This window comes from Miscanthus floridulus, chromosome 14 (assembly GCF_019320115.1).
Source record: "Miscanthus floridulus cultivar M001 chromosome 14, ASM1932011v1, whole genome shotgun sequence".
In the NCBI taxonomy this organism is placed as follows: domain Eukaryota; kingdom Viridiplantae; phylum Streptophyta; class Magnoliopsida; order Poales; family Poaceae; genus Miscanthus; species Miscanthus floridulus.
In genome coordinates this window covers 65,097,083-65,119,792 of record NC_089593.1, presented here as the reverse complement: position 1 = coordinate 65,119,792, position 22,710 = coordinate 65,097,083, and the positions used below count along the sequence as shown (strand labels likewise).

General features: G+C 42.2%; 2 protein-coding genes and 1 long non-coding RNA gene across 5 annotated transcripts; 2 read left to right on the top strand and 1 right to left on the bottom strand.

Moving 5' to 3' along the window:
• Positions 1–8,068: 8,068 nt before the first annotated feature.
• Positions 8,069–9,160, bottom strand: LOC136504445 (uncharacterized). The gene is made up of 4 exons (XM_066499386.1): positions 8,845–9,160; positions 8,668–8,766; positions 8,393–8,575; positions 8,069–8,194 (listed from the first exon to the last, which is right to left on the bottom strand). The coding sequence occupies exons 1-4, from the start codon at positions 9,088–9,090 to the stop codon at positions 8,168–8,170; spliced, it is 555 nt and encodes a 184-aa protein (XP_066355483.1). The 5' UTR covers positions 9,091–9,160; the 3' UTR covers positions 8,069–8,167.
• A 6,874-nt stretch (positions 9,161–16,034) lies between these two features.
• LOC136505976 (uncharacterized) lies at positions 16,035–18,988 on the top strand. 2 transcript variants are annotated; one of them, XR_010771367.1, is made up of 5 exons: positions 16,035–16,315; positions 16,613–16,685; positions 17,432–17,473; positions 17,851–17,932; positions 18,547–18,988. It is a non-coding gene; the product is annotated as an uncharacterized lncRNA (long non-coding RNA). The 2 variants fall into 2 exon arrangements; XR_010771366.1 differs by lacking the exon at positions 18,547–18,988 and having other exon boundaries at positions 17,851–18,179.
• Positions 18,989–19,790: 802 nt separating this feature from the next.
• On the top strand, positions 19,791–22,178 carry LOC136506114 (uncharacterized). 2 transcript variants are annotated; one of them, XM_066501237.1, is made up of 4 exons: positions 19,791–21,166; positions 21,293–21,368; positions 21,442–21,573; positions 21,931–22,178. In XM_066501237.1, the coding sequence occupies exons 1-4, from the start codon at positions 19,884–19,886 to the stop codon at positions 21,997–21,999; spliced, it is 1,560 nt and encodes a 519-aa protein (XP_066357334.1). In that variant the 5' UTR covers positions 19,791–19,883; the 3' UTR covers positions 22,000–22,178. The 2 variants fall into 2 exon arrangements, with proteins under 2 accessions (XP_066357334.1, XP_066357335.1); XM_066501238.1 differs by having other exon boundaries at positions 21,911–22,178.
• Positions 22,179–22,710: the final 532 nt, after the last annotated feature.

Here is a 22,710-nt window from a genome sequence, read left to right as displayed (position 1 = left end):
GGCTTCCTCTTTATTTGCTAGTAGTTTATTTTCTTTGATGTAATCAATGAAGATCTGAGTCCATGATGGTGCGATTACCAATACTTGGGTGCTGGAGCTAGGAGTTTAGAGGTTATCTCACTGGGTTGTTTGATAGAGGAAGCTAACAACTCCTCTACGAACACACTAGGTGGGACCTTCACCCTGTCCAATCCGAGCTTGTCAAGGATGTCTGCTGCAACATTTGAATTGCGCAAGACATGTAGAATTTCTAGTCCTTGAAAATGTTTCTCGAGCTTGCGCACTTCAACACAATAGGCATCCATGTTATCTTTGGTGCAATCCCAGTCTTTGTTGACTTGGTTGACAACCACTGCTGAATCACCATAGATGAGTAGTCGCTTGATTCCAAGAGAGATAGCTACCCAGAGCCCGTGGATAAGGGCTTCGTATTCTGCTTCATTGTTCATAGTTTGCCAGAGGATTTGAAGAACATATTTGAGTTGTTTTCCATCTGAAGATATGAAGAGGACACCAGTGCCAGCTCCTCCTAGTTTGAGTGATCCATCAAAGTACATTTTCCAATGGCCGAGAATAGCATCTGGTGTAGGCTGTTGGAGCTCTGTCCACTCGGCTACGAAATCCGTGAGTGCCTGAGACTTGATGGCTTTGCAGGAAGTGAAATCTATGTTGAGTACTCCGAGCTCGACTGCCCACTTGGATATGCGTCCAGTTGCATCCCGATTGCGTAGGATGTCTCCTAGTGGAAAATCAGTTACCACCGTGATCTTGTGACCATCAAAGTAGTGTCGAAGCTTGCGGGACATGATCAGGAGGGCGTAGAGTAGTTTTTGTACATGCGGATACTGGACCTTTGAGTCTGACAGTACCTCGCTAATGTAGTAGATGGGTCGTTGTACTTTGTACATGTGTCCCTCTTCTTTTCTCTCTATGACAATCGCCGCACCGACCACCATGGTAGTTGCTGCAATGTATAACATCATAGCTTCATGCTTCTAAGGAGGTGTCAGAATAGGTGAGGAGATGAGGTATGCCTTAAGCTTCTCGAAAGCATCCTTGGCTTCCTCTATCCACTCAAACTTGCCCGTCTTCTTTAGGAGTTTGAAAAAGGATAATCCCTTCTTGCTGAGTCGTGAGATAAAACGGTTGAGAGCCGCCATGCAAACTGTCAGCTTTTGAACATCCTTGACACAGCATGGGGGACCCATCTCTATTATCGCTCGGATTTGTTTGGTACTGGCCTCGATTCCTCGATGACTCATTAAGAAACTGAGTAGTTGTCCAGATGGTACACCGAAAACGCACTTGTTTGGATTGAGTTTCCACTTCCACTCCTTTAAGTTCTCAAAAGTTTGCTTCAAGTCTTAAATTAGCATAGTTGGATCCTTTGTCTTAACTATCACATCATCAACGTAAGCTTCTGTGTTCTCGCCAATCTGCTTGCCTAGGCATGTTTGGATGGCCCTTTGATAAGTAGAGCCAGCGTTCTTCAGTCCAAACAACATGGTTTTGTAGCAGTAGGCACCGAACGGTGTGATGAAAAAGGTTTTGCTTTGATCTTCTTCTCATAATGCAATCTAATGATAACCTGAGTAGCAGTCAAGAAAGGATAATAGGGTAGATCCTGTCATTGAATCAATAATTTGGTCAATACGCTGTAGCCCAAATAGGTCCTTTGGGCAATACCTATTGAGATCCGTGTAGTCGACACACATGCGCCATTCAGCCGTGTTCTTCTTCTGTACCAAGACTAGATTAGCCAGCCAGTTAGGATGGAGGATTTCTCTTATGAACCCAGCTGCCATCAGTTTTGCAATTTCCTTCTTGATTGCTACTTTCTTGTTAGGTGAAAAACATCATAGTCATTGCTTCATAGGCTTGGAGCCTTCATTGATATCAATTCTGTGCTTAGCCAACTCTCTCGGGACACTTGGCATGTCGGCCGGCTTCCAAGCGAAGATATCTTTGTTGTCGTGGAGAAAGTTGGTGAGCGCGAGTTCCTATTTTTCAGAGAGGTGGGCACTGATGGTCGCCGTCTTGGAGGGATCACCGGCACCCAAGTCGATTTGCTTGATATCTGCCTCTTTTGGTGGGGCAAGGATGTTGGGCCTCTTAGTCGAGATCTCTAGTTCCTCCAGGTTCATTTCTGCGGTGACCGTAGCGATTTCCTCTCTTCCATTGGCTGCTTAAGCCTTGGCTGCGATTTGGATTGTCTGCACGTTGTAATCAAAAGTACACTTCAAGTTGCCTCGGAGAGAGAGTATACCATTGGGCCCTGGCATCTTGAGCAAGAGGTATGGATAGTGTGGTATTGCCATGAATTTGGCCAACGCTGGTCGCCCAAGGATAGCATGATATGACGATTTGAAGTCTACTACTTTGAATTTGATGAACTCGGTGCGGTAGTTTGTAGGAGTTCCAAACATAACCGACATAGTGATTTGTCCAAGTGGCATAGCGGCCTTGCTGGGTACTATTCTATAGAAAGGAACGCTCGTTGGAGTAATCATCCCGGCAAATTCTAGCCCCATCTTCCTTAGTGTATCAGAAAATACGATGTTGAGCCCTGCTCCTCCATCAATCAGGACTTTTGTGACGGTCATACCAGCAATGGTCAGATCCAGAACCAGTGGATAGTGACCAACGTTCCCTACGCTAGTCCATTGATCTTCTCTTGAGAACTGAATCAGATACTGCGATCAATTGAGGTATCTAGGAGTAGCTGGTTCTGCTGCCATGATGGTTCGTAGAGCTAGCTTGTCTTGATGCTTGCTCCTAGAACCCGGGACTCCAGCGAAGATCACTGCTACTGTCCCCTTAGATTTCTAGAATCCTTTATCCCTCTAATCGTCGTCGTCCTTCTTCTGATGGTCTTCTTTCCTGTCTCCTTTATTGTCTTTTCTCGTGTATCGTTCGATGAAGAAGCAACAATCTCCGGTCGTGTGACTACTTCCCAGGTGCCATATGCTGGGCATGTTTTCAAGATCATCAAACTTCCTTAGTTTGGAAAACTTTTTGGCTTTGTCTGCTAAAGCGACCTGATTTCCACGAAGGGAAATCCACAGAGTCGAAGTGTATTATGACCATTGTAGATCATATTACCCAAATTCCAGTCGAATACCACATCCATACAACGATAATATTAGAGTACATAAAGTGTGGAATTACATAAATTATTACATCGCCGCATTGGCGGAATCAAAAGTAGCATTCATTCAGAACAGCTTGAAGATAAGATCGCCAAACTCGAGCGTAGGAACGAACCTCTCAACCATCAAACTCCTCGGAGCTATACTCCTCAGCAGAACCTGTGTGCCAAAATTTATCAGTACGATTTGTACTGGCCACTCCCACCCTATGAGCATTGCTTTGTGGAAATTGGATGCAAGTTGGATATAATCAAAAGGAACCTATAAGGCTAGGGTTTCCTATGTTTTAGCATATCAAGTATATAATAGTGTAGTTAAGTTTTAACACCATTCCCACACCCATTCCACCCTATTTCCTTCCAGAGCTAGGTTTTGATCCTAGGATCGATATACCACCATCTCCACACCATCACCATTCCGTCGCTCAGTCGACATGCCAACTCCCTCTCGGCACTATCTCAAGGCCCGTAGCCCCTGGCTACGACCGACACTCTCTCACGTGGGAAGAAAAGAAGGACTCATCTCTTTATCTAGTTTAAGCGAAACTCAGGAAAAGTCCATAGCCGACAAGTTGGCACATGTATCGATCGATCAACCATACACTCTATAGAGGTTTTACATATCCACAAGATCTGCCTTCTTCGCTGACCGTCGTCAACTGGGCTGATTCTGGCCGCTTGCTAGCCTAGGATAATGCCACTCTACCATTCAGCCCTGGTGAATGCTCTAGTTTAGTTTTGGTTAATTGATGAAACCCTAAGTGCTAACCTAGTTTATCAAGATGATTATGAGATAGGTAGCACTACTCCAAGTGATGAAGCAATGACGAAGATCATGACAATGGTGATAGCATGGTGATGATCAAATGCTTGAACTTGGAAAAGAAGAAAGAGAAAAACAAAAGGCTCAAGGCAAAGGTATAAAATGTAGGAGCCATTTTGTTTTAGTGATCAAGACACTTAGTGAGTGTGATCACATTTAGGATAGATAGCCGTACTATTAAGAGGAGTGTAACTCGTACCGAAATGCGGTTATCAAAGTGCCACTAGATGCTCTAACTCATTGCATATGCATTTAGGATCTAGTGGAGTGCTAACACCCTTGAAAATATTTGTGAAAATATGCTAACACATGTGCACAAGGTGTTTGTAGGGTTGAGATGGGTTTGGGTCCCTCTCTCCCTCCAGTCGAGCTTGCGAGGTGGGATTCGGTGCTTTTGGAAAAATGAAATGTCTATTTTCTATTGCGCCGGATGCAAAATTCTTGGTGGTTGGCACATTTGAGCAAGGGTGAAGAAGTTAGAGTTGAAATGGAGTTGGTTGAAATGATGCTGGCGTCGGTCTACTGACCGGACGCTGGGTCACTCAGCGATCAGACGCTGAAAGGCTGCGTCCGGTCGAGCTGTCAGACGGCACAGTGGCTAGGGTTGAGCACCAGACGCTGGTCTGCATCCGGTCAAGGTGGACCGGACGCGTCCGGTCGAAAAAACATGCCTCGGGGAGCTTACTGGAAACGACCGGACGCTGGGGCTTCAGCGTCCGGTCATTTTTGACCGGAGCGTCCGGTCAGCTTCGCAGCCGTTGAAATCTGACGAACAACATTTGAAGCTGGTGACACGTGGCGTCCATCGGGCGACCGGACGCTGAGGGCCAGTGTCCGGTCAGTATGACCGGAGCGTCCGATCAGAGCGCGTTTTGCCTAGTGAAGGGGTATAACGGCTCTATTTGATTGGGGCTCTATTTATAGCCCCATGGCCAGCTCATGGGGGAACTCTTGCACATTTTCATTGACATAGCAACCTTGTGAGCTTAGCCAAATCCCTCCCACTCATCTCCATCATTGATCCATCATCATTGTGAGATTGGGAGAGAATCCAAGTGCATTGCTTGAGTGATTGCATCTAGTGGCACTTGGTATTCGTGTTGTGCTGCGGATTTCGCTTGTTTCTCTTGGTGGTTGCCACCACCTAGACGGTTGGAGCAGCGGTGAAGGATCGGCACGAGTTGGTGATTGTTCGTGGCCGCCTTCGGTGATTGTGAGGGGAGTTGTACCTTCCCCGATGGAGCGCCGAAAGGTAACTCTAGTAAATTGCTTGTGTCATTGAGTTACCTCACTTGTGGGTCGGTTCTTGCGGTGTCCAATCATGTGGACGAGGTTTGTGAAACACCTCTTAGCCGCCGAACCACCAAGTGTTGGTCGACACAACGGGGACGTAGCGTGTTGGCAAGCACGTGAACCTCGGGAGAAAATCGATTGTCTCTCTTCTTTGTCATTCTCCCGGTGATTGGCTATATATTCATCTTGTGATTGGTTCATCCCCTACACGTCGGTATAATCACTCTACTCACTCATTTACATTCTTGCAAACTAGTTGATATAAGCTCTTTAGTGTAATTAGAATTGAGAGCTTGCTTTATTATTTACATTCATCTAGTTGAGCTCTTTAGAGTAGCAAGGTTGAGAGCTCTTAGTGAGTAATTACATAGCTAGTTTGTGTGCCTAAGTATTCATTGCAACTAGAATTGTTGGATAGGTGGCTTGCAACCCTTGTAGAGCTAGAGCAAGTTTGCATTACGCTATTTGTCATACTAATCAAATTGCTCTAGTTGATTTGTAGATTTTTAAATAGGCTATTCACCCCCCCTCTAGCCATATTAGGACCTTTCAATGAGGAAGGGAGGGGAAACCATTTCCTTTATTTTTTTCCAAATCAATTTTTCAAACTCATTTTCAAGTTGAATTTGAATTCATTTGAACTTTGAATCAAGACCAATCATTACAAAAATAAATATGCAGCAACATGTATGCATCAAGAAGTTTTTAACCTTATGTTTTTTTAACTCCATAAAAATTATTATTTCCCTAGGTTCAATGCTCACAAAATTGCTTAATAAATCATTTATCTATTTTGGAAAAATGCAAATTTTTCAGGGTATTATAATTCTACCCCCCTTAAAATGAATCTCGTCCTCGAGATTGGTTGATCGCTTACTCGAACAGTTGCAAATAAGATTTTCTCAGATCCTCTTCTCTTTCCCAAGTAGCCTCATCCTCTGAATATCGATTCCACTGCACCTTGCACATCTTTATAGTTCGGCTTCTTGTAACTCTTTCTGCAGTTTCCAAGATCTTTATCGGATACTCTTCATATGTAAGATCTTCCTTAACATCAAGCTCTTTCAAAGGAATATGCTCTTCTGGTACCCTCAAACACTTTTTTTAATTGAGAAACATGGAACACATCATGCACACCTGACAAACTTTCAGGCAGTTCCAATTGATAGGCCACTTCTCCATGTCTCTCTAGGATCTTGAAAGGTCCAATATACCTCGGTGCCAACTTCCCTTCATATTATATCTTTTCACACTTCTCATTGGTGACACCTTCAAGTACACATAATCTCCGACTTCGAAAGTCAGTTCTCTTCTGCGAGTATCAGCGTAACTCTTCTGTCGGGATTGAGCCACTCTCAAGTTGTCTCTAATCATTCTCACTTGTTCTTCTGCATCTCTAAGGACATCGGGTCCAAACACTTGAGTTTCACCAGTCTGATTCTAGAACAAAGGTGTTCTACATTTACGTCCATACAGCGCCTCAAAAGGTGCCATCTTGAGACTCTTCTGGTAACTGTTGTTGTACGAGAACTCTGCATATGGCAGACTCTTATCCCAACTATTACCATACTGTAGTGCACAAGCTCTCACATATCTTCCAAAATCTGGTTGATCCTTTCAGTCTATCCATCAGTTTGTGGGTGGTAAGCAGAACTAAAATTCAACTTTGTCCCCAAAGATCTATGTACCTTCTGCCAGAATTGCAATGTAAACTGAGTGCCTCTATCCGACACAATTTTCTTGGGAACACCATGTAAGCACACTATTCTTTCCATATACAACTCTGCTAGCCTTGCACCCGTATAGGTAGTCTTGACGCCTATATTGGGTTGCAATATGGCTATTTTGGTTGCAATATGGATCAATTGCATCTATGTATGGTCGTTGACAAGTGGTTGCATTTGGAACGGTGCAATAGCTTTTTGCATCCTTTTGATGTGGTGTTGCAATATCATGGTTTTGCAATGCACAAAAAAAACTACCGCAACCACGATATGGTTGCAAGCACGGATATTGCTACCAGCAGAATGGTTGCGTGAGTTACTGTTGCGACGAAACATGTGGCTGCCATATGACACTATTGCCACGAATGAAGTTGTCGCAAAATAACTTTATTGCCACTCCATAGTTATGTGGGAATATGGCCATATTGCCATGTAGTGTGCTCCATTGCATCATAGAAATATTGCAACATAACAAATTTGGTGGCTAGAGTCACAATTGCCACGTTCATTTGTTGGTGGTAATAGATGGGAAATGCAATGAATCATTGTTGGGAGCAATAGATGGAAAATACAACAAATCATTGTCGGTGGTAATAGACAAAAAATGCAACAAAGCATTGTTGGTGGTAATAGATAGAAAATACAATGACTCATTGTTGGTGGTAATAGATGGAGAATGCAATGAATCATTGTTGGTGATAATAGATGAAAAATGCAACGTGTCATTATTGGTGGTAGACACGTCCTATAGCAACAGATAAAGTTTGTGGCAATAATGTATATTGCAACAACAAACAGTGGTTGCGTGATAGTTTGTTGCAACGAGGGCATTTTGGCCAGCACATTTAATTTTGTTTCATAGCTAGAAATTTAATTTTTGTTACAAAATAATTGTGCCATGAGTATAGACTTCATCATCACATATAAGAACTCAAACCTTCATTAACTTCAAATATGAGTCTCAACCAAAGTAATAACACAACGACCAGAGTACTGCTAAAATAAACATGACCATAGTACAATAAAAACATCATCTCTGTATACAAGTATGCGACTATGTTTGGCATAATAAAATAGAACTAAATATGAGTTCCCTTATTGACTGCTTCAAGCTCCATCGCCCATCAACACTTCATTCTTCTAGCAGTCCATCACTAGCATATAGGCATAAAGCTTTCTCTAAATATTTTGGGTGTCCGCGCTTTTCTGCAACTCATGAACACATATATAATTTATTATTAATTTAATATAGGAACATTGGTGATTAAGTGCATGGAATAACTAAGCACGTGCAAATATAATGATCATAGTGGCAAAGCAAATATATAATGTAAATTAAGGTACACCATAAAAAATAACATATACCATTTGGCATATGAAATATAATGATCATAGTATTCATACCTGCAGTTTTTTCATTTGATTACGAGTCCTCAGTAGTTGTTGGGAAGAAATTACATGATTCAATGACTCATTGGCACCATTCTTTTTCTGGAAAAGAGGCCTGGTTGCACTAATTTTTGTTGTCATGGTAGTACCTTCATCAGCTACCTTTTCTGTGGTCAACACGCTTGCTGGTCCATTATTCTACCAAAATGAATGCTTTGATGTAAACAAGTTGCATTTTATATGTAAACATGTTGCATCTTTTGTAAGTAATCTTGTTGCATTTTTATTACCTCTATAGCTGGATCCTCTATGCGTGGTGGTGTGATGAAGTTGTTGTCGGCACTTGGGCCATTTGGAAGCTGTGTGGTGTTGATGGTTCCTGTGATAGCCTATGCAGCCCAAAAGACAAGGAACATTAGCTAAAATAGAGGAGCAAAAAAAGGAGAACCGTGTTCCAAAGTTAGTACCTGCTGCAATGCCAATTGTATTTGTTGTTGTAGTGTTGATCGAAATTCTTCCCTGATTTCTTCAATTTGTTTCATACTTTCTTCCTTGTCTCTTTCCCTTGCTGAAACTTCATTTGCAAGCTTTTCTTTTAATTCTTCAACCTCTTGTTGGTGCTGCATTCTTTCTTGTCGGGCTAAAACTTCACTGCGGGCTGCATCTTCTTCTCTATGCTTCAGTAGAGCACTTCGTGTTAGATATTTCGCCATGTATCCACGTCCATGACATCTGTATGATTTTGTTCCAAGAGTTTTAGAGTAGTTGAGTTGGAAAACTGTGTTTTCCTCCTCAACCGTAAGGAAGGGCCTATCCTTTCCCTTTTTTGCCGCTGTAACTTGTATGCAGGCATTTTCCTAAGTGAAACATGAGAAATAAATTAGGATCATGTAATTTAAAACAGTTCCAAAATAAGTTTGAAGCATGTTGTAATTTTAAAGCTGCAATCATATACAAGCACTCACGAAGACATCCCTAGAGTCGTCATTTGACCATTGCCCATCCTTGGTGGTGTGAGTCATCATCCAAAGTTGCAAATCAGTAGGTTGTTGACCATTAGTCTGGTTTCTCTGAGATGGCAACAATATAATGTAGCATTAGGTAACGACCATATATTTAAGTAAGTAATCAGCTTAGTTAATGTTGTCATCACCTGTTCAAAACTAATTTGGGAAAATGGTTTCGATCCCATGAGATGCTTAGTCTTCTGTTTCTGTCGGTTTCCAGAGTTCTTGGTGCTAATATTCTGCTAAAGTGTACAAGCAGAGCTCTGTTATTTACATTGTATTTAACAATGGAATTACAAAAGAAACCGGACACCAACGAACCTGGAATCTCTCACTTCCAAAATATTGAATCAAGTAGTACCACTCCACGTTGTCTAAATCTTCAGGCTTATGCTTCATTCGTTGAGCGTCAGTGGAGTATGCCTTGTATGTCGAACTAAATGAAGCTCTCCATCCTTTGTACCTCTCTTTGACAATTGCACATATCTTTTCACTAGCATCTTCAATGTCATCTAAGTCCCAAATTTTCTGTTTGAATGGAAAGACAAATAGAACAGTAAAGCGGAGGTACTGAATTCATAACATTTGGCTAAAGAAAACAATTGACTCACCAGCATCTCATCTGCTATTGCTATTTTCACAACGTCCTTCACGTCCTTCCACGATTGCACTCCTATAAGTGGAGCCTTTTTCCTAGTAAACACTACAATCTCATCGACGAATGTGCGACTGTTCTCACCATAGGGGCCTCCCATCAAGGAATCAAATTCGATCTTTAATTTCTGAGAGCCGCTCTTAATTCTCTTGATAGTTGCTTTGAAGCCTTTGAGACATCCACGTCCACGAATTTTGGATCCACCTTATTAACATATGAAACGAATATAATATACATGACCAGCAAAAGAGTTTTGAAGTACAATGCAAAATGGAAGGACCAACACATACCATTCTCTTGTTGTTTTGGCTTTCTTGCATGAGCTGGCCTATCTTTGTTTGTCGTGCTCATTTCCTGATTTCCCTCCCCACCAGCTAAATGATTTTCATCCGCATGTTCTTCCAATAATGACACTAGAAAAAAAATCAACATGTGTCAATTATTTTATTGAATGCACAAGAGCTGGTAATATATTTGATGACATGATGAAAGCAATTTAATTACGCATATGTCGACGATGGCCTGTATGCCTTAGCCATTCCTTGTATGTTTCAATTGTTTCATCCCTGAAGTCATCCATGTAGTCTGCGAGTCATGATTAACAAGATGTACTTGTCAAAGCAACATTGTGTTATAACAATTTTGAATGAGTGATGCAAAGAATGATCTTACCTATGTCTGGATCTTTGGCTCGCAATTTTGCTAGCCACACCTTGTAGGCATCAAGGTGTTCATCTGTACCTGATTGATCACGTTTTCGCTTCCCCTCATGTCGCTTAATGGGTGTTATGCTGACATTTTCCTCCAGTTCCGGCTCCCTTGACAATACCAACCTGATTTCTTTATCCGCAGCATTGTCCTGTAGTATTGTTTCTGCGTGGCGTAAATATTCGATGGGCTCAAGTCTAGCTACATCCCCGCCACAACGCTTCTTGTAGTATAAGAAGTCCCTGGCTCCATACCCAAGCTGTTCTTTGAAATGTACTAGGTTAAAATATGAGATCTGAGCTCTATCCATATCAGCAGAGATGAATTCATCTTCCTCAGGTCTCCCCTTGCATTGGAAATGAATTGTCCACATGTCACCTGTCATTGGTTCACTGTGTGCATATAGAGAGCAGAAAAACATTAAAGTGTGTGCATAGCATAATCACCAAGTATATATATTAGGAGTAAAACATCATTGTGTGGTGTAAGATATTACTCTGTCTGGAATTCAACAAAATTAGCAAAACGTGATTGCAAAACAAGAGGCAATATTTTTCTCATTATGATGAGACTTTGATTAATAATTTCTCTATTAGTGTGCTGCTGTATATGTACCCCATTGCACCTATACGATAGATTAAACGGCATGTGTACTTAATAAATTTGTAGAAATTTGTTTGTTCAAAAAAATAAATTAGCAGAAATTTAGAGGACATGAGCGCTTGGTAGATGGTATATAAAATGTTTCTAATTGTATATTATTCACCTTTCAGTTTGGCATTGGCCATTCCCTACCATCTCCCATCCATCTTTACTTTCACCATTCAGGAGGGTGCACACTGCTAACTGAAGAATAGCCAATGTACTTCTAAAGTTGTAGATGGCATTTCTACAATCTGCTCGAATGCACTAGTGTGCTACCATGGTGGTTAGCGGAAATTGGTTGGTGACCGGCAAGGCAAACATAGAGGAAGTCTTGTATGCTTCTCCCCATCATCTCCCTCCCCCACCTTGTCTGTGTATATGCAGCAAATTAATTTTCCTTTGCAGTGCTGCGTTGGCTTCTTTGAAACTGCCTGACTACAAATTTAACCATGTATATGTGGATCTATTTATGGCTGTGAATTTTCTTTTAAAATCAAAATGGATGTGTGCAATTAAATGACCCAATGATTAAATGACTATCCTACAGATCATGGATGAATGGTGTTGATTGGAATTTTGATTCAATCTATTACTTCTGAACTTTCAGGTGTGCAATTGGCGGGGACAACAAATGTGTAGATTTGGTGGTGACTTACATCTTCCTGAACGTACTGGCTTCAGATTTGCAGGTACAGGTACATGTATAGGTATACTCATTGAGAAGTTAAAAACTGATTAACGGGTATGTACTAAGCACTCAATCTGTACGAACCAGGAATAAATCAATGATTCTAGCAACATCCAAAAAGGAAATATAAATGCCGCTGTATGTACCTGGTGTAGAGAAAACGTAGTATTCTCCCAGAGCCATCATCGTCGTGCATGTCATCATCTTGTTCTTGGACGACGGCTTCATTAGGAGGACGGCGCCTCTCTTGTGAAGCGGACGACGGTGGATCATCTAGCGCGGAAGATGTAGGCGCGGACGAAGGAGGCGGCATCATGCCACGCTTGCGTAAGGTGTCGGAGGAGGCAGCCGCCGTCATGGTCGTGTCTATCGATGGAGCGCTGGTCTCCTTGCCTAGCGTGAAAGGGATACGAGTATACGACCCCCCGGCTCCCACGCTCGGTTTTAGGAAACTAATCACATGAATGGCGTGGTGGGGATTGTGTGCCGTGATTATTGGATCACGCGAACATCATGTCCCACTAATTTAGGTAGACAAAAATGATCGGACTCCTCCGCCATGCGATTGTGTAACCGCCCGACGACGCACGTCCAAACTCCAAACTGCTCACGATCCGATCTGTACAGGCTACGTACTCCTATATACTCATCTATATATACGGCAGGGCGGCGATGGTGGTGCTGACCGAGACCTAGAGCGGCATGACGCATGAGCCTGGAAATCAGCCAAACAATGCAAATCCGCAGCACTACTGGCGGATGGACGTGCGCGTGAGTGCATGCCATGCATCCCACGGAAGCGGCACCTGGCCGTAGCTAGCTAGCTAGGCGCCGTGACGACGTCCCCATCGGGCACAATTCACTTGCAGCTAGAGCTTGACCGATGGGTGGTGGATCAGGATCACCGGCAAGGTCACGCAGGAGGTGAAACTTGACGCCCTCCAGGTCACGATAGTGCTGCTGCATGTGTGGCATCTCACCGTCGATGCTGCTGGCGCCGTCAAACTGCGGAACTGGATATGGTGTCCCGGATGCACGGGGCTGCCTTCGGAGCCAATAGGTATCCTGCAGCACCGTCGAACTGGACATGGTGTACCGGGTGCACACCACCACCGTCCATCTGATGGTTGGGCACGTCGGAGAGAATAGTTACCCCACATTGCCATCGAACTGGACGTGGTGTCCTGGGTGTACACCGCCGTCGGAGCGAACAAGTACGTACCCCGTGGCGCCGTCGTGGTGGTGCGCAGGCAACATGCCAAACATGATGTTGACGCCGCCATCATGGGAGTCATGGTGCTCTAGGCAAAAAGTGAGGGACACACGTCGCCGCCGAAACTCCCGGCATGGTGGCCACGCGCGTCATACTTGAACCCTGCTTTGTGTTCATACGTACGACCACGACTCCATGTAGTAGCTCGTGCAAGGTACGTCGACTTGGTGTGGTGGTGAGCTAAACGTTGCTGTACTGCCCCTGCGTGTTGAAGAGGGTGTCCACGGTAAAGGGCTTAACTTAAAGCGCGTAGACGTCGACGACGATGACCATTTGGATGGAGAAGAAGAGCTCATTGTTGAATGCGGCGTTGATGAGCAAGAGCATGTACATTTTGCCGGGCTTCACCTTCAGTTTGAACCATGTACATATGCACATACAAAATTGGTGATCACCGTGAAACTCCCGTAACTTTTCTCGTTACTTTCCTCGTTAGGGCCAGAAACTCCCGTAACACTTATTACTTTCCTCATTAGGGGCAGAAACTCTTGTCATCATGAGTTGAAACTCCTGTGACTCTCCTCGTTACTTTCCTCATTAGGGGCAGAAACTCTCGTCATCACGAGTTGAAACTCCCATAACTCAGCAACTCCTGGCCGGCCATAATTAACACCCAAAAATTGGCTTGAGTGGCAAAACCAACTAATGCGCCACACCACGGCCGTGTCAGGCTCGAGCTCGGTTATACCACGCCATGCCACGCCTCTTCTCAACTTCTCAACATAGGCGGACACAACCCGCACATATAAGTCGAGTCAACATCCAAAGAATATCCCGTATGAGACTAAATAATATTGCACACATTATTTAATATGGCCCTTATATTTTTTATTTGATTTAATTAGATAATATAGGTAATTAGTAGATATAATTTCTTATTTGGCATAAGCTTTCAAAGGCCGAACAAACATCGGCCCATGCCGTACCATACCTACCTATTTCTATTCTGCCGCGCAGGCCGCGGATCGAGTGAGGAGCTAGCGCTCGTTTTCCGCCAGCGCCGGCGCTTACTGTTCTTGCTCATCGACCTGGACGCGCTATTCTTGCATGGAGATGCCGACTCACCCGACGTGGTCGCCGACTCGCCGACGCACCGCACACGGGCACACCGTCGTGGTGCCGCGACAGCGCGAGCTGCAACTGCATGCAAAGACGGCGAACAACAAATGCGATCACAGTAAGCAACCCCAACATGCCAATACCCATGACCGATTCGTATTTTCCAATTTCCAATTTTTTACTTGGACCTCTAGAAGCTAGCGCCAGGGACATTACCGTATTGAAGCCTATTTTTTCTTATTTGCTTAATTGTTTTGTGTATGCGCTTTACTTGTATAGAGGTAGGGTTATAAAGTTCTAATTCAATGTATTTATTTAGATACTTATTAGATGCTACCTAAGAAGCATTTGTCGGGCGCTCAGAAAAGTAAAATATTCATAAGAATGTTTTGGACCACATTGATCTTTATATTGTTCGTAAAGATTTTGCATCAATAAATGCCTAAAGATGGTTTTTTACAGGGCACTGAAGCATTATATTTTTATTTGAGGTAATCATAACAATTATTGTTCTTTTAATTTTCTTGTTGTACTATAGTTATCTTTTATACAAACTAAGTATATGCTGCAAATGAACTTTTATTATTTGGTCTTTACATAGTTCAACGGGTCCTTATCATCTTGCTTGCCCAAAAGCAGTGGCGGATCTACAGGGTATGCCGAGTATGCACCGGCATACTCTACACGAGTAATACATCTGTGTATATAATGTAAAAAGAAAAAGAAAAAAAACACACGATGCTTTGCCTGCCTTCCGCTAAGTCCGCTGGGTGCGTTGCGAAGTCACGATCCCAATCCCCAACAGCCGCCGCCGCGCCGCTCTCGCTTCGTCTATTGTCTGCCTCACGAACTCGCGAGGCGCGATCTGGCGATCTCGTCCTGGCTGTGATTCTGCCTATTTCGTTCCTGGAAAAGAAGCCAGTGCGGACAGCGGTGCCTACGTTCTGCAGTTCTGGCCGGCTGGCCAACTGCTGCTGCCGGCGTACTTGTAATTTGTAAAGTACGCAGACTCGCAAAGACTTCAAGAATTCAACAGACGACTTGCACAGGTTTGCCAGATTTAATTATTTTATAATTTATAATCTCTAAACATACATAATTAGTTACATTATTTTATAATTTATAATCTCTCCTAACGTGCCATAGCAGGGGAGGACCTGGGTGACGGCGTCCGGATCGATGTGTGCCCAAAATGCAGCCTTTGAACATAAACAATTTAGAGATAATGATTTTTCAAATTACTGCAACATGTGCAATTAACCTATACTTACATAACATATTCTCTAAAAGTGCCGGCCATCTATCCCATGGTTAAAACTGCAACATGTATAATTAGCCAGAAGAAGGAATATTTTGCAAAGGTTTTTGTACCGAAGTGCGTCGCTTCGCTCGTCTCAGCAATAAAATGGCGCCAAACACTTCTTTGCTGCTGCCATTTCCCTCAAAAGGGCTGTTGGTAGAATAAAGTCAAGAGAAAAGAAGAAAAAAGGAGGGCTCTCATCCAAGCCGTTCATTCTCCTATGGATGGCTCAGGTGCAGCCACTGCTTATCTTGCAGTAGTGCACACGATCTGTATCCCCTGCGGTGGTGCGGGGGCTGGGCCGCTGGGGGCCTCCATAGGTCGCCCTCTATGCACAACCGACGATATTTTTCGTCTGCGCTATGTGGCGACGAGGCCGGCGGCGGCCATCAAACAGGTGAATGACTGGCTGTGGGTGCCTAGTTGACTAGATCTTCACGTGCCCCAACTGTAAGCCATCATCTTCCTCAATAGGATTTTCCTCAATCCTCATCTGCATCTAGAGTAGAGCCTGCACCTTCCATCCCCTGCAGCAGTAGGACTGGGTCGCATTGTTCGCTCAAGGGATTGCCGGCTTCTCGCTGCCTATTTTAGTTAGTACAGGTATGTTCCCCAATGTTAGATTTTGACATTTGATTGTTGTATTTTTCAGTAGTTAATAATTGTGGATAGGTTTTTATCTCAATTAGAACACTAGATCAGATGATATGGTTTCCTTTCTTTCAACTTTGTACCTGAGAAAGTAATTTTACACGTTCCTTCATGGATGCGTGCTATCTACTTGAAGAACCCTGACTGTTGCTTTGGAGTAGAGGGGAGGGTACCTTTGTTGCCTATGAGATTCAATGTTTACTGTTTTGGATGTGTAATGCATCTTTAATAAAGGGAATTTGTTTGTAGATTGCATCTATGCTATCTCGGAAAATTTGTCATGTGCCTCTGCTAATCTGCTGTTCTAAAGTCATGAACCAAGGTAACGTTTATGGATTTCTTCTGCAGAATTCAGTTAATAGTACAATAAGCACCAAATGTCTGAACAAAACTGCTCGTGGAGAGTCCTTGTACTTAGTACTAATAAAGGTTGCCTATAATCTATACTTATATAAATCTCATATTTTATAATATGGATTACATCTTAAATTTTAACTAGCCTGAATTAATTATCTAAAAAACTGCCCTAAAGTTATTAATTTATTGTATCAGTAAGAAAGAAATTTGAGTATTGGTTGCCACCTGAATAACAAGGATCTGGCCATCAATACATGTAATTTGATTTTATTTATACGAGCATTCCAGTACTGGACCGATGATGCTGTACGTAGGCATCAAATTTATGTGAGTTTATTATCTTGTTCTACATAATGCAGTTAATTTTTATTTGGTCTTTGCTTAAGTACTATGATTTTTACTCTTATCAAACATATGCAATATTAATGTGCTGACTGTTTATAGTCAGTAACATGAAAAGACTACACGAGCCACTATATAAACTCCTCAAGGGCCAGGTCACGGCGGCAGTGATTAGTGCTTCTAATCCGTATTCAGATAATGCATCATGTTTCGGTTTTCCTTGCCAAATTTCTTGGCTGAACCTTTTGTGTTATCATGTTTCAGCTTATTCTAAATAATTATTCTTTCTAATCTGTATTCAAAGAATGCGTCATGTTTCAGCTTCCATGCCAAATTCCTTGTCTAAACCTTTGTGTTCTCATGTTTCAGCTTCTAGGCATTAACTTCATTGAAGGGGATGAGTATCATAAGGTATATCAGCCTATGTAATGTTGCTTCAACTAGTCATTTTTCTTAAGTTTGTACATAGTCTTAACTTTACCAAATGTGCTCTTCGATATATTGAAAATTTAAATTAGGGAGCCTCTTTCATATATATGAAAATAGCTTTGTCCCTCAACTGAAAGTAGCAGAGTTCATGCTTCTTCATCCGTGTATTGGTACTGAAACTTTGAGGTAAAATAAGATAGGTTTGAGTTGTTATTGTGTATTGCTTGGATGTCAAAATCTCAGATCTTCTCAGGCATAATTCTGATATTCAATGCATATTTGACATCAGTTCATTTAAGTATTAACTAGTTATTATTTTGTTTTGTTTATGCATAGTGTTAACATTGAAGTTACTGCAGGCTTTTCCTTGTTGACAAGACCAAGCTGTCAGAGGGTAATGTTGCAGAGTGCCTCCAATTGAAGATTAGTATTCTAGTTATAGTAGGTGGTTTTCACCTTCAAACATAGCTTATTGCTGCTAATTCTTTGTAATAGGAATGGTCCTGAAGTGAGGCACTGTTAGTTTCATGGTTAGCCGTTTTTTTCCTTTTTTTGCAAAGATATATCTTTATATGGTGACAAATTGGATAAATAATAATAGCTTGCTGTTGCAAGTTTATCAATTGTGTTTTCTCTGCTATAGAAAATTTCATTGTATATGGTGTCAAGTGGTGGCTGATGTTATAAATACGGAGCTTTTAACGACCATGGACGACCACACTTTTGTGGTCGTTAATAACTTTTAACGACCACATTAGGACCTTTAACGACCACATATCCCGTCGTTAATATCTCTTTTTCTTGTATAGTCGCTATAAATTAAGAGGCATCACTATATCGCCTATATTTAGATTAATGGTGTCACTGTCACTCTAGCTAATGGTTGCCTATGATAACAAGCATTATCTCCAATGTCTAAATTAATAACTTTTTTTTGCTGATGCCTTATGATTATCATTACAGCCGACTAGAAAATTTCTTGTTGATTTTTTAAATTGTACAGTTTGTTAATTGCAAGAACATCTATTTATTCTATGGCTTCGTGGTCATTGCAGGGAGTACTACTTTGGACAGATTGTGTTGTTCTTGATCTTTGATAGTGTGAAGAATGTCTGATGAAGATAGGAGGTGGATGCGCATGTCTAGATTTACTTCTGAATGGCAAACAGGATTCAAGAACTATATTCAGAGTATATTTGGAGGCACATCTGAAGAAGAAACTGCTCCATGTCCATGTACTCGATGCCGTTGCATGTCTTATCAAACTCAAAAAGAGGTTCGAACTCACGTGGCACTGAGAGAGTTTGATGAGAGTTTCATCCAAGGAGAAGGTAATGGTCCGCCTTTATTAGTTGAGAAGGACAACGCTGATGAAGGCACGAGAGATCATGCGGATGGTTCCCACGAGCTGATTTCTTCACTGATCAACGGTGTTGTACATGGAGAAGTCATAGGAAATGATGAGGAAGACCCAAATGGGAGTGCAAAGAAACTGTATCGGTTACTAGAAGAGGCAAAGAAGGAATTGTATCTAGGTTGCAAGGAGGTTACAAAGGTTTCTTTCATTGTCATGCTATTTCAGATTAAGTGCATGGATGGTCTTAGTAACAACTGCTTGGAACGCATACTTCGCCTGTTCTTGCTTGTGCTCCCTGATGGCCATTGCCTCCCAACATCCTTGGACAAAGTGCGTAAGGTTGTTCGAGATCTTGGCCTCGATTACCAAAAGATTCATGCATGTGTGAATGACTGTGTGTTATTTCGTGGGGATTATGCTGAAAGGGATAACTGTCCAACATGTGGTGAGTCTAGGTGGAAAGAGTCCGGGGGTACTGAAAAGGATGGTCCTGTTGTCACTGTCGGCGGACAGAAGCGTTTTCCACGTAAGATCCTTCGTTATTTTCCACTTATTCCTCGTTTGCAAAGATTGTACATGAGAGCATCAACATCTTCACTGATGCGTTGGCATAAGGAAGAACTGGTGCGTGATGGGAAAATGCGTCACCCTGCAGACTCGTTGGCATGGCAGCATGTGAATAGTGAGTTTAAGGATTTTGCATCGGACCCTCGCAATGTAAGGCTCGGTCTTGCAGCTGATGGCTTCAATCCATTTGGGATGTTGAATGTTGAATACACTACATGGCCTGTCATCCTAATTCCTTACAACTTGCCTCCTTGGTTGTGTTTGAAACAACCGTTTTGGATGATGTCTATGCTGATACCAGGTTCGAAATCTCCTGGAATGAATATTGATGTCTATTTGCAGCCCCTGATTGATGAGCTGAAGGAATTGTGGGTACAAGGTGTTAAAACATGGGATGCAAAGGAGAAGAAGAATTTTACTCTTCATGCGCTTCTACTATGGACTATAAATGATTTCCCTGCCTATGCCATGCTATCTGGCTGGAGTACTAAAGGAAAGTTTGCATGCCCATACTACCACAAAGATACAGACTACTTATGGTTGAAATTCGGGTCGAAGCACTACTACTTGGGTCATCGTCGGTTTCTACCTCAGAACCACAGGTGGCGTAGGAACAAAAATAGCTTCAACAACAAGACAGAGACGAGGGAGGCACCTGTGCCACTGACTGGTGCACAGGTTATACAACAGTATGAAAGTTTTGAGCAACCAAAATTTGGAACAGCCACAAAGAAGAGGAAGCAGCGTGAAGAAGATAGTAGGTGGCACAATTGGAGGAAGAAGAGTATATTTTTTGACCTGCCTTACTGGAAAAAATTGCTTGTAAGGCATAATTTGGATGTTATGCACATCGAGAAAAATATCTGTGAGAGCATAATTGGGACGTTGCTTGGCATAGATGGTAAGTGTAAGGATAGTGACAAGGCGCGGCTTGACATGCAACATCTTGGGATAAGGCACGATCAGCATCCAGTGCTGGAGAATGGTCAGTATACTTTGCCACCATCACTGTACTCCTTAGGCAAGGACGAGAAGATAGTGTTATGTACATTCTTAGAAGGAGTGAGGATGCCTGATGGTTACGCATCTAATATAAAGAGATGCGTGGATTTTGATGGATGTAAGGTTTCTGGACTGAAATCACATGACTATCATGTTATTTTGCAGAAACTGTTACCCTTAGTTGCACGTCACATATTGCCTGAAGATGTTGCTAGACCATTGATTGAGCTTAGCAGGTTTTTCAATGCCCTATGTTCAAAGGAGCTGGTGCAAAGTGACATTGAAAAACTAAGCTCTTCAATTGCAGAGACTTTATGTCAGCTTGAGATGATATTCCCTCCAGCATTTTTTGATATTATGATGCACTTGCCAGTTCATTTAGCTGAGGAGACTAAAATTGGAGGACCTGTGTGTTATCGCTGGATGTATCCGATCGAGAGGTATCTACGTACACTTAAAGGATATGTTAGGAACAAGGCACATCCAGAAGGTTCGATAGCGGAGGGATATATCTCAGAGGAGTGCATGACATTCTGCTCTCGCTTCCTAGAAGACATTGACACGAAGCTGGATCGCCCAGCGCGTCATGAGAGGAGCACAGTGAATGAACCACCGGCTGGGCATAGCATATTTGGGAGCATCGACTATAGTAAGAAAGGCTGCAAACTTGAGCCTATTTCTAGATCTGACATGCTACGGATGCGTCACTATATATTATCAAACTGTGACGAAGCAATTCCATGGATTAAGTAAGCTGTTACTACCACCTTTTTTGTGTTTTTGTACCTTTTCATAGTAGATAAGTAAGAGCAGAATAGTACTCCTGATTAATGTTACACTAATGTAATCTGTTGGATCCAACCAATAATATATAGTGAGCATAAGGAGCTAATGAGAAGAACTAGCGCACACGGCGTTGATGAGCATTTTGTTGGGTGGTTTGAACGTAAGGTCAGTAATGTTGTCTTATACATGTAAAAAATATATAGTAATTATCTTATTTATTTATTTGAATTGGGTGCAGATGAAGGTAGTTTATGCAGAACAGAAGATTAGTGAGGAGCTATATGCCCTTTCTCAGGGTCCTCATTACATGGCTCGTGTTTTTAGCAGATGCTTCATCCATGATTTCCTTTTTCGAACGGCTTCTATAGAGGTTAGCTTCAGTACACAAAATTCTGGAGTTTTAGTGAAGGGTGATGACAGTACAGGCAATATGGATTGGTACGGTGTCCTTAAAAAGATAATCACACTAGATTTTCCTAGTGAAAAAGAAGTCATATTGTTTGAGTGTGATTGGTACGACGTTCCTGCCGCTACTAAGAACAAAAGTAGAGGTTACAGTAAGGATCAATATGGGATTATAGATATCGATACAACTCGTCGTCGATATGTAAATGATCCTTATGTTCTGGCAACTCAAGTTGAGCAGGTTTTTATGTCAAATGCGCAAATAAATCCAACTGGAGCAGTGTTGTTAGAATAAAGCCTAGGACTTTGTTTTCCATGCCAGAATCTGAAGATACCGAACAGCAAGGACAGATTGATATTGACTCACTCGATGTCGGTGTGGAGACCATGACCATTTCTAGCCAACATGAAGAGTTGACAAATTGGACAAGGAACGACCTCCAAGGAGTGACCGGAGATGCCAGCATCATTGAAAAAGCTATACCTGTGCCAGAACCAAATGATGAAGACTTAGTTGATGAAGATGATGATAATGATGACACCTACATCGATGATGGACATGTTGCACCTGTCAACTCTTTAGGCCAAGGACAGGATGATGAGTTTTTTACATAAATGTGATTCTATATGTATTGGTGCGACTTTTTTAGCAGAAGGCTTGGTTCAAAAGCTACGCAAATTTTTGTTTGATTTAAGGCTTGGTTCCTGAGCTGTGAAATATTGAACTCAAATATTGTTACGGCATATATATATGTGTGTGTTGGTGTGATATTTTTTATTAATTGAAGGCTTGGTTCATCAGCTGCTCAGTTTTTTGTTTGAATTAAGGCTTGGTTCATGAGTTGTGCAATATTGTTATGGACAGGAGCAACGCCTCATCTGTTGGCACCATTTTGCATTCATAGTGCTTGCCTGCATCCACAGTGATCTGCACATGTTGCATTTACCTTATATATTCTAATTAAAAATGGAGAAATGCTACTCTAGTTGTGTCGATCTCATCTTGCTGATTACGGTGACATAGGTTTCATTTGTTTATGTGTTTTGTTGTTCTGATTAGTGTGTAGGGCCGAGGGTTTGAATCGTAGCCCAGTGGGGGTGC

Coding starts and splice junctions, on each gene's coding strand:
- LOC136506114 (XM_066501237.1), top strand. CDS start 19,884: ATGCTATCTGGCTGGAGTACTAAAGGAAAGTTTGCATGCCCATACTAC. Junction 21,167..21,292: donor GAAGCAATTCCATGGATTAA/GTAAGCTGTTAC, acceptor AATAATATATAG/TGAGCATAAGGAGCTAATGA. Junction 21,369..21,441: donor TTGGGTGGTTTGAACGTAAG/GTCAGTAATGTT, acceptor AATTGGGTGCAG/ATGAAGGTAGTTTATGCAGA.
- LOC136504445 (XM_066499386.1), bottom strand. CDS start 9,090: ATGGCGAAATATCTAACACGAAGTGCTCTACTGAAGCATAGAGAAGAA. Junction 8,576..8,667: donor TAGAGGATCCAGCTATAGAG/GTAATAAAAATG, acceptor TCATTTTGGTAG/AATAATGGACCAGCAAGCGT. Junction 8,195..8,392: donor ATCAAATGAAAAAACTGCAG/GTATGAATACTA, acceptor CATGAGTTGCAG/AAAAGCGCGGACACCCAAAA.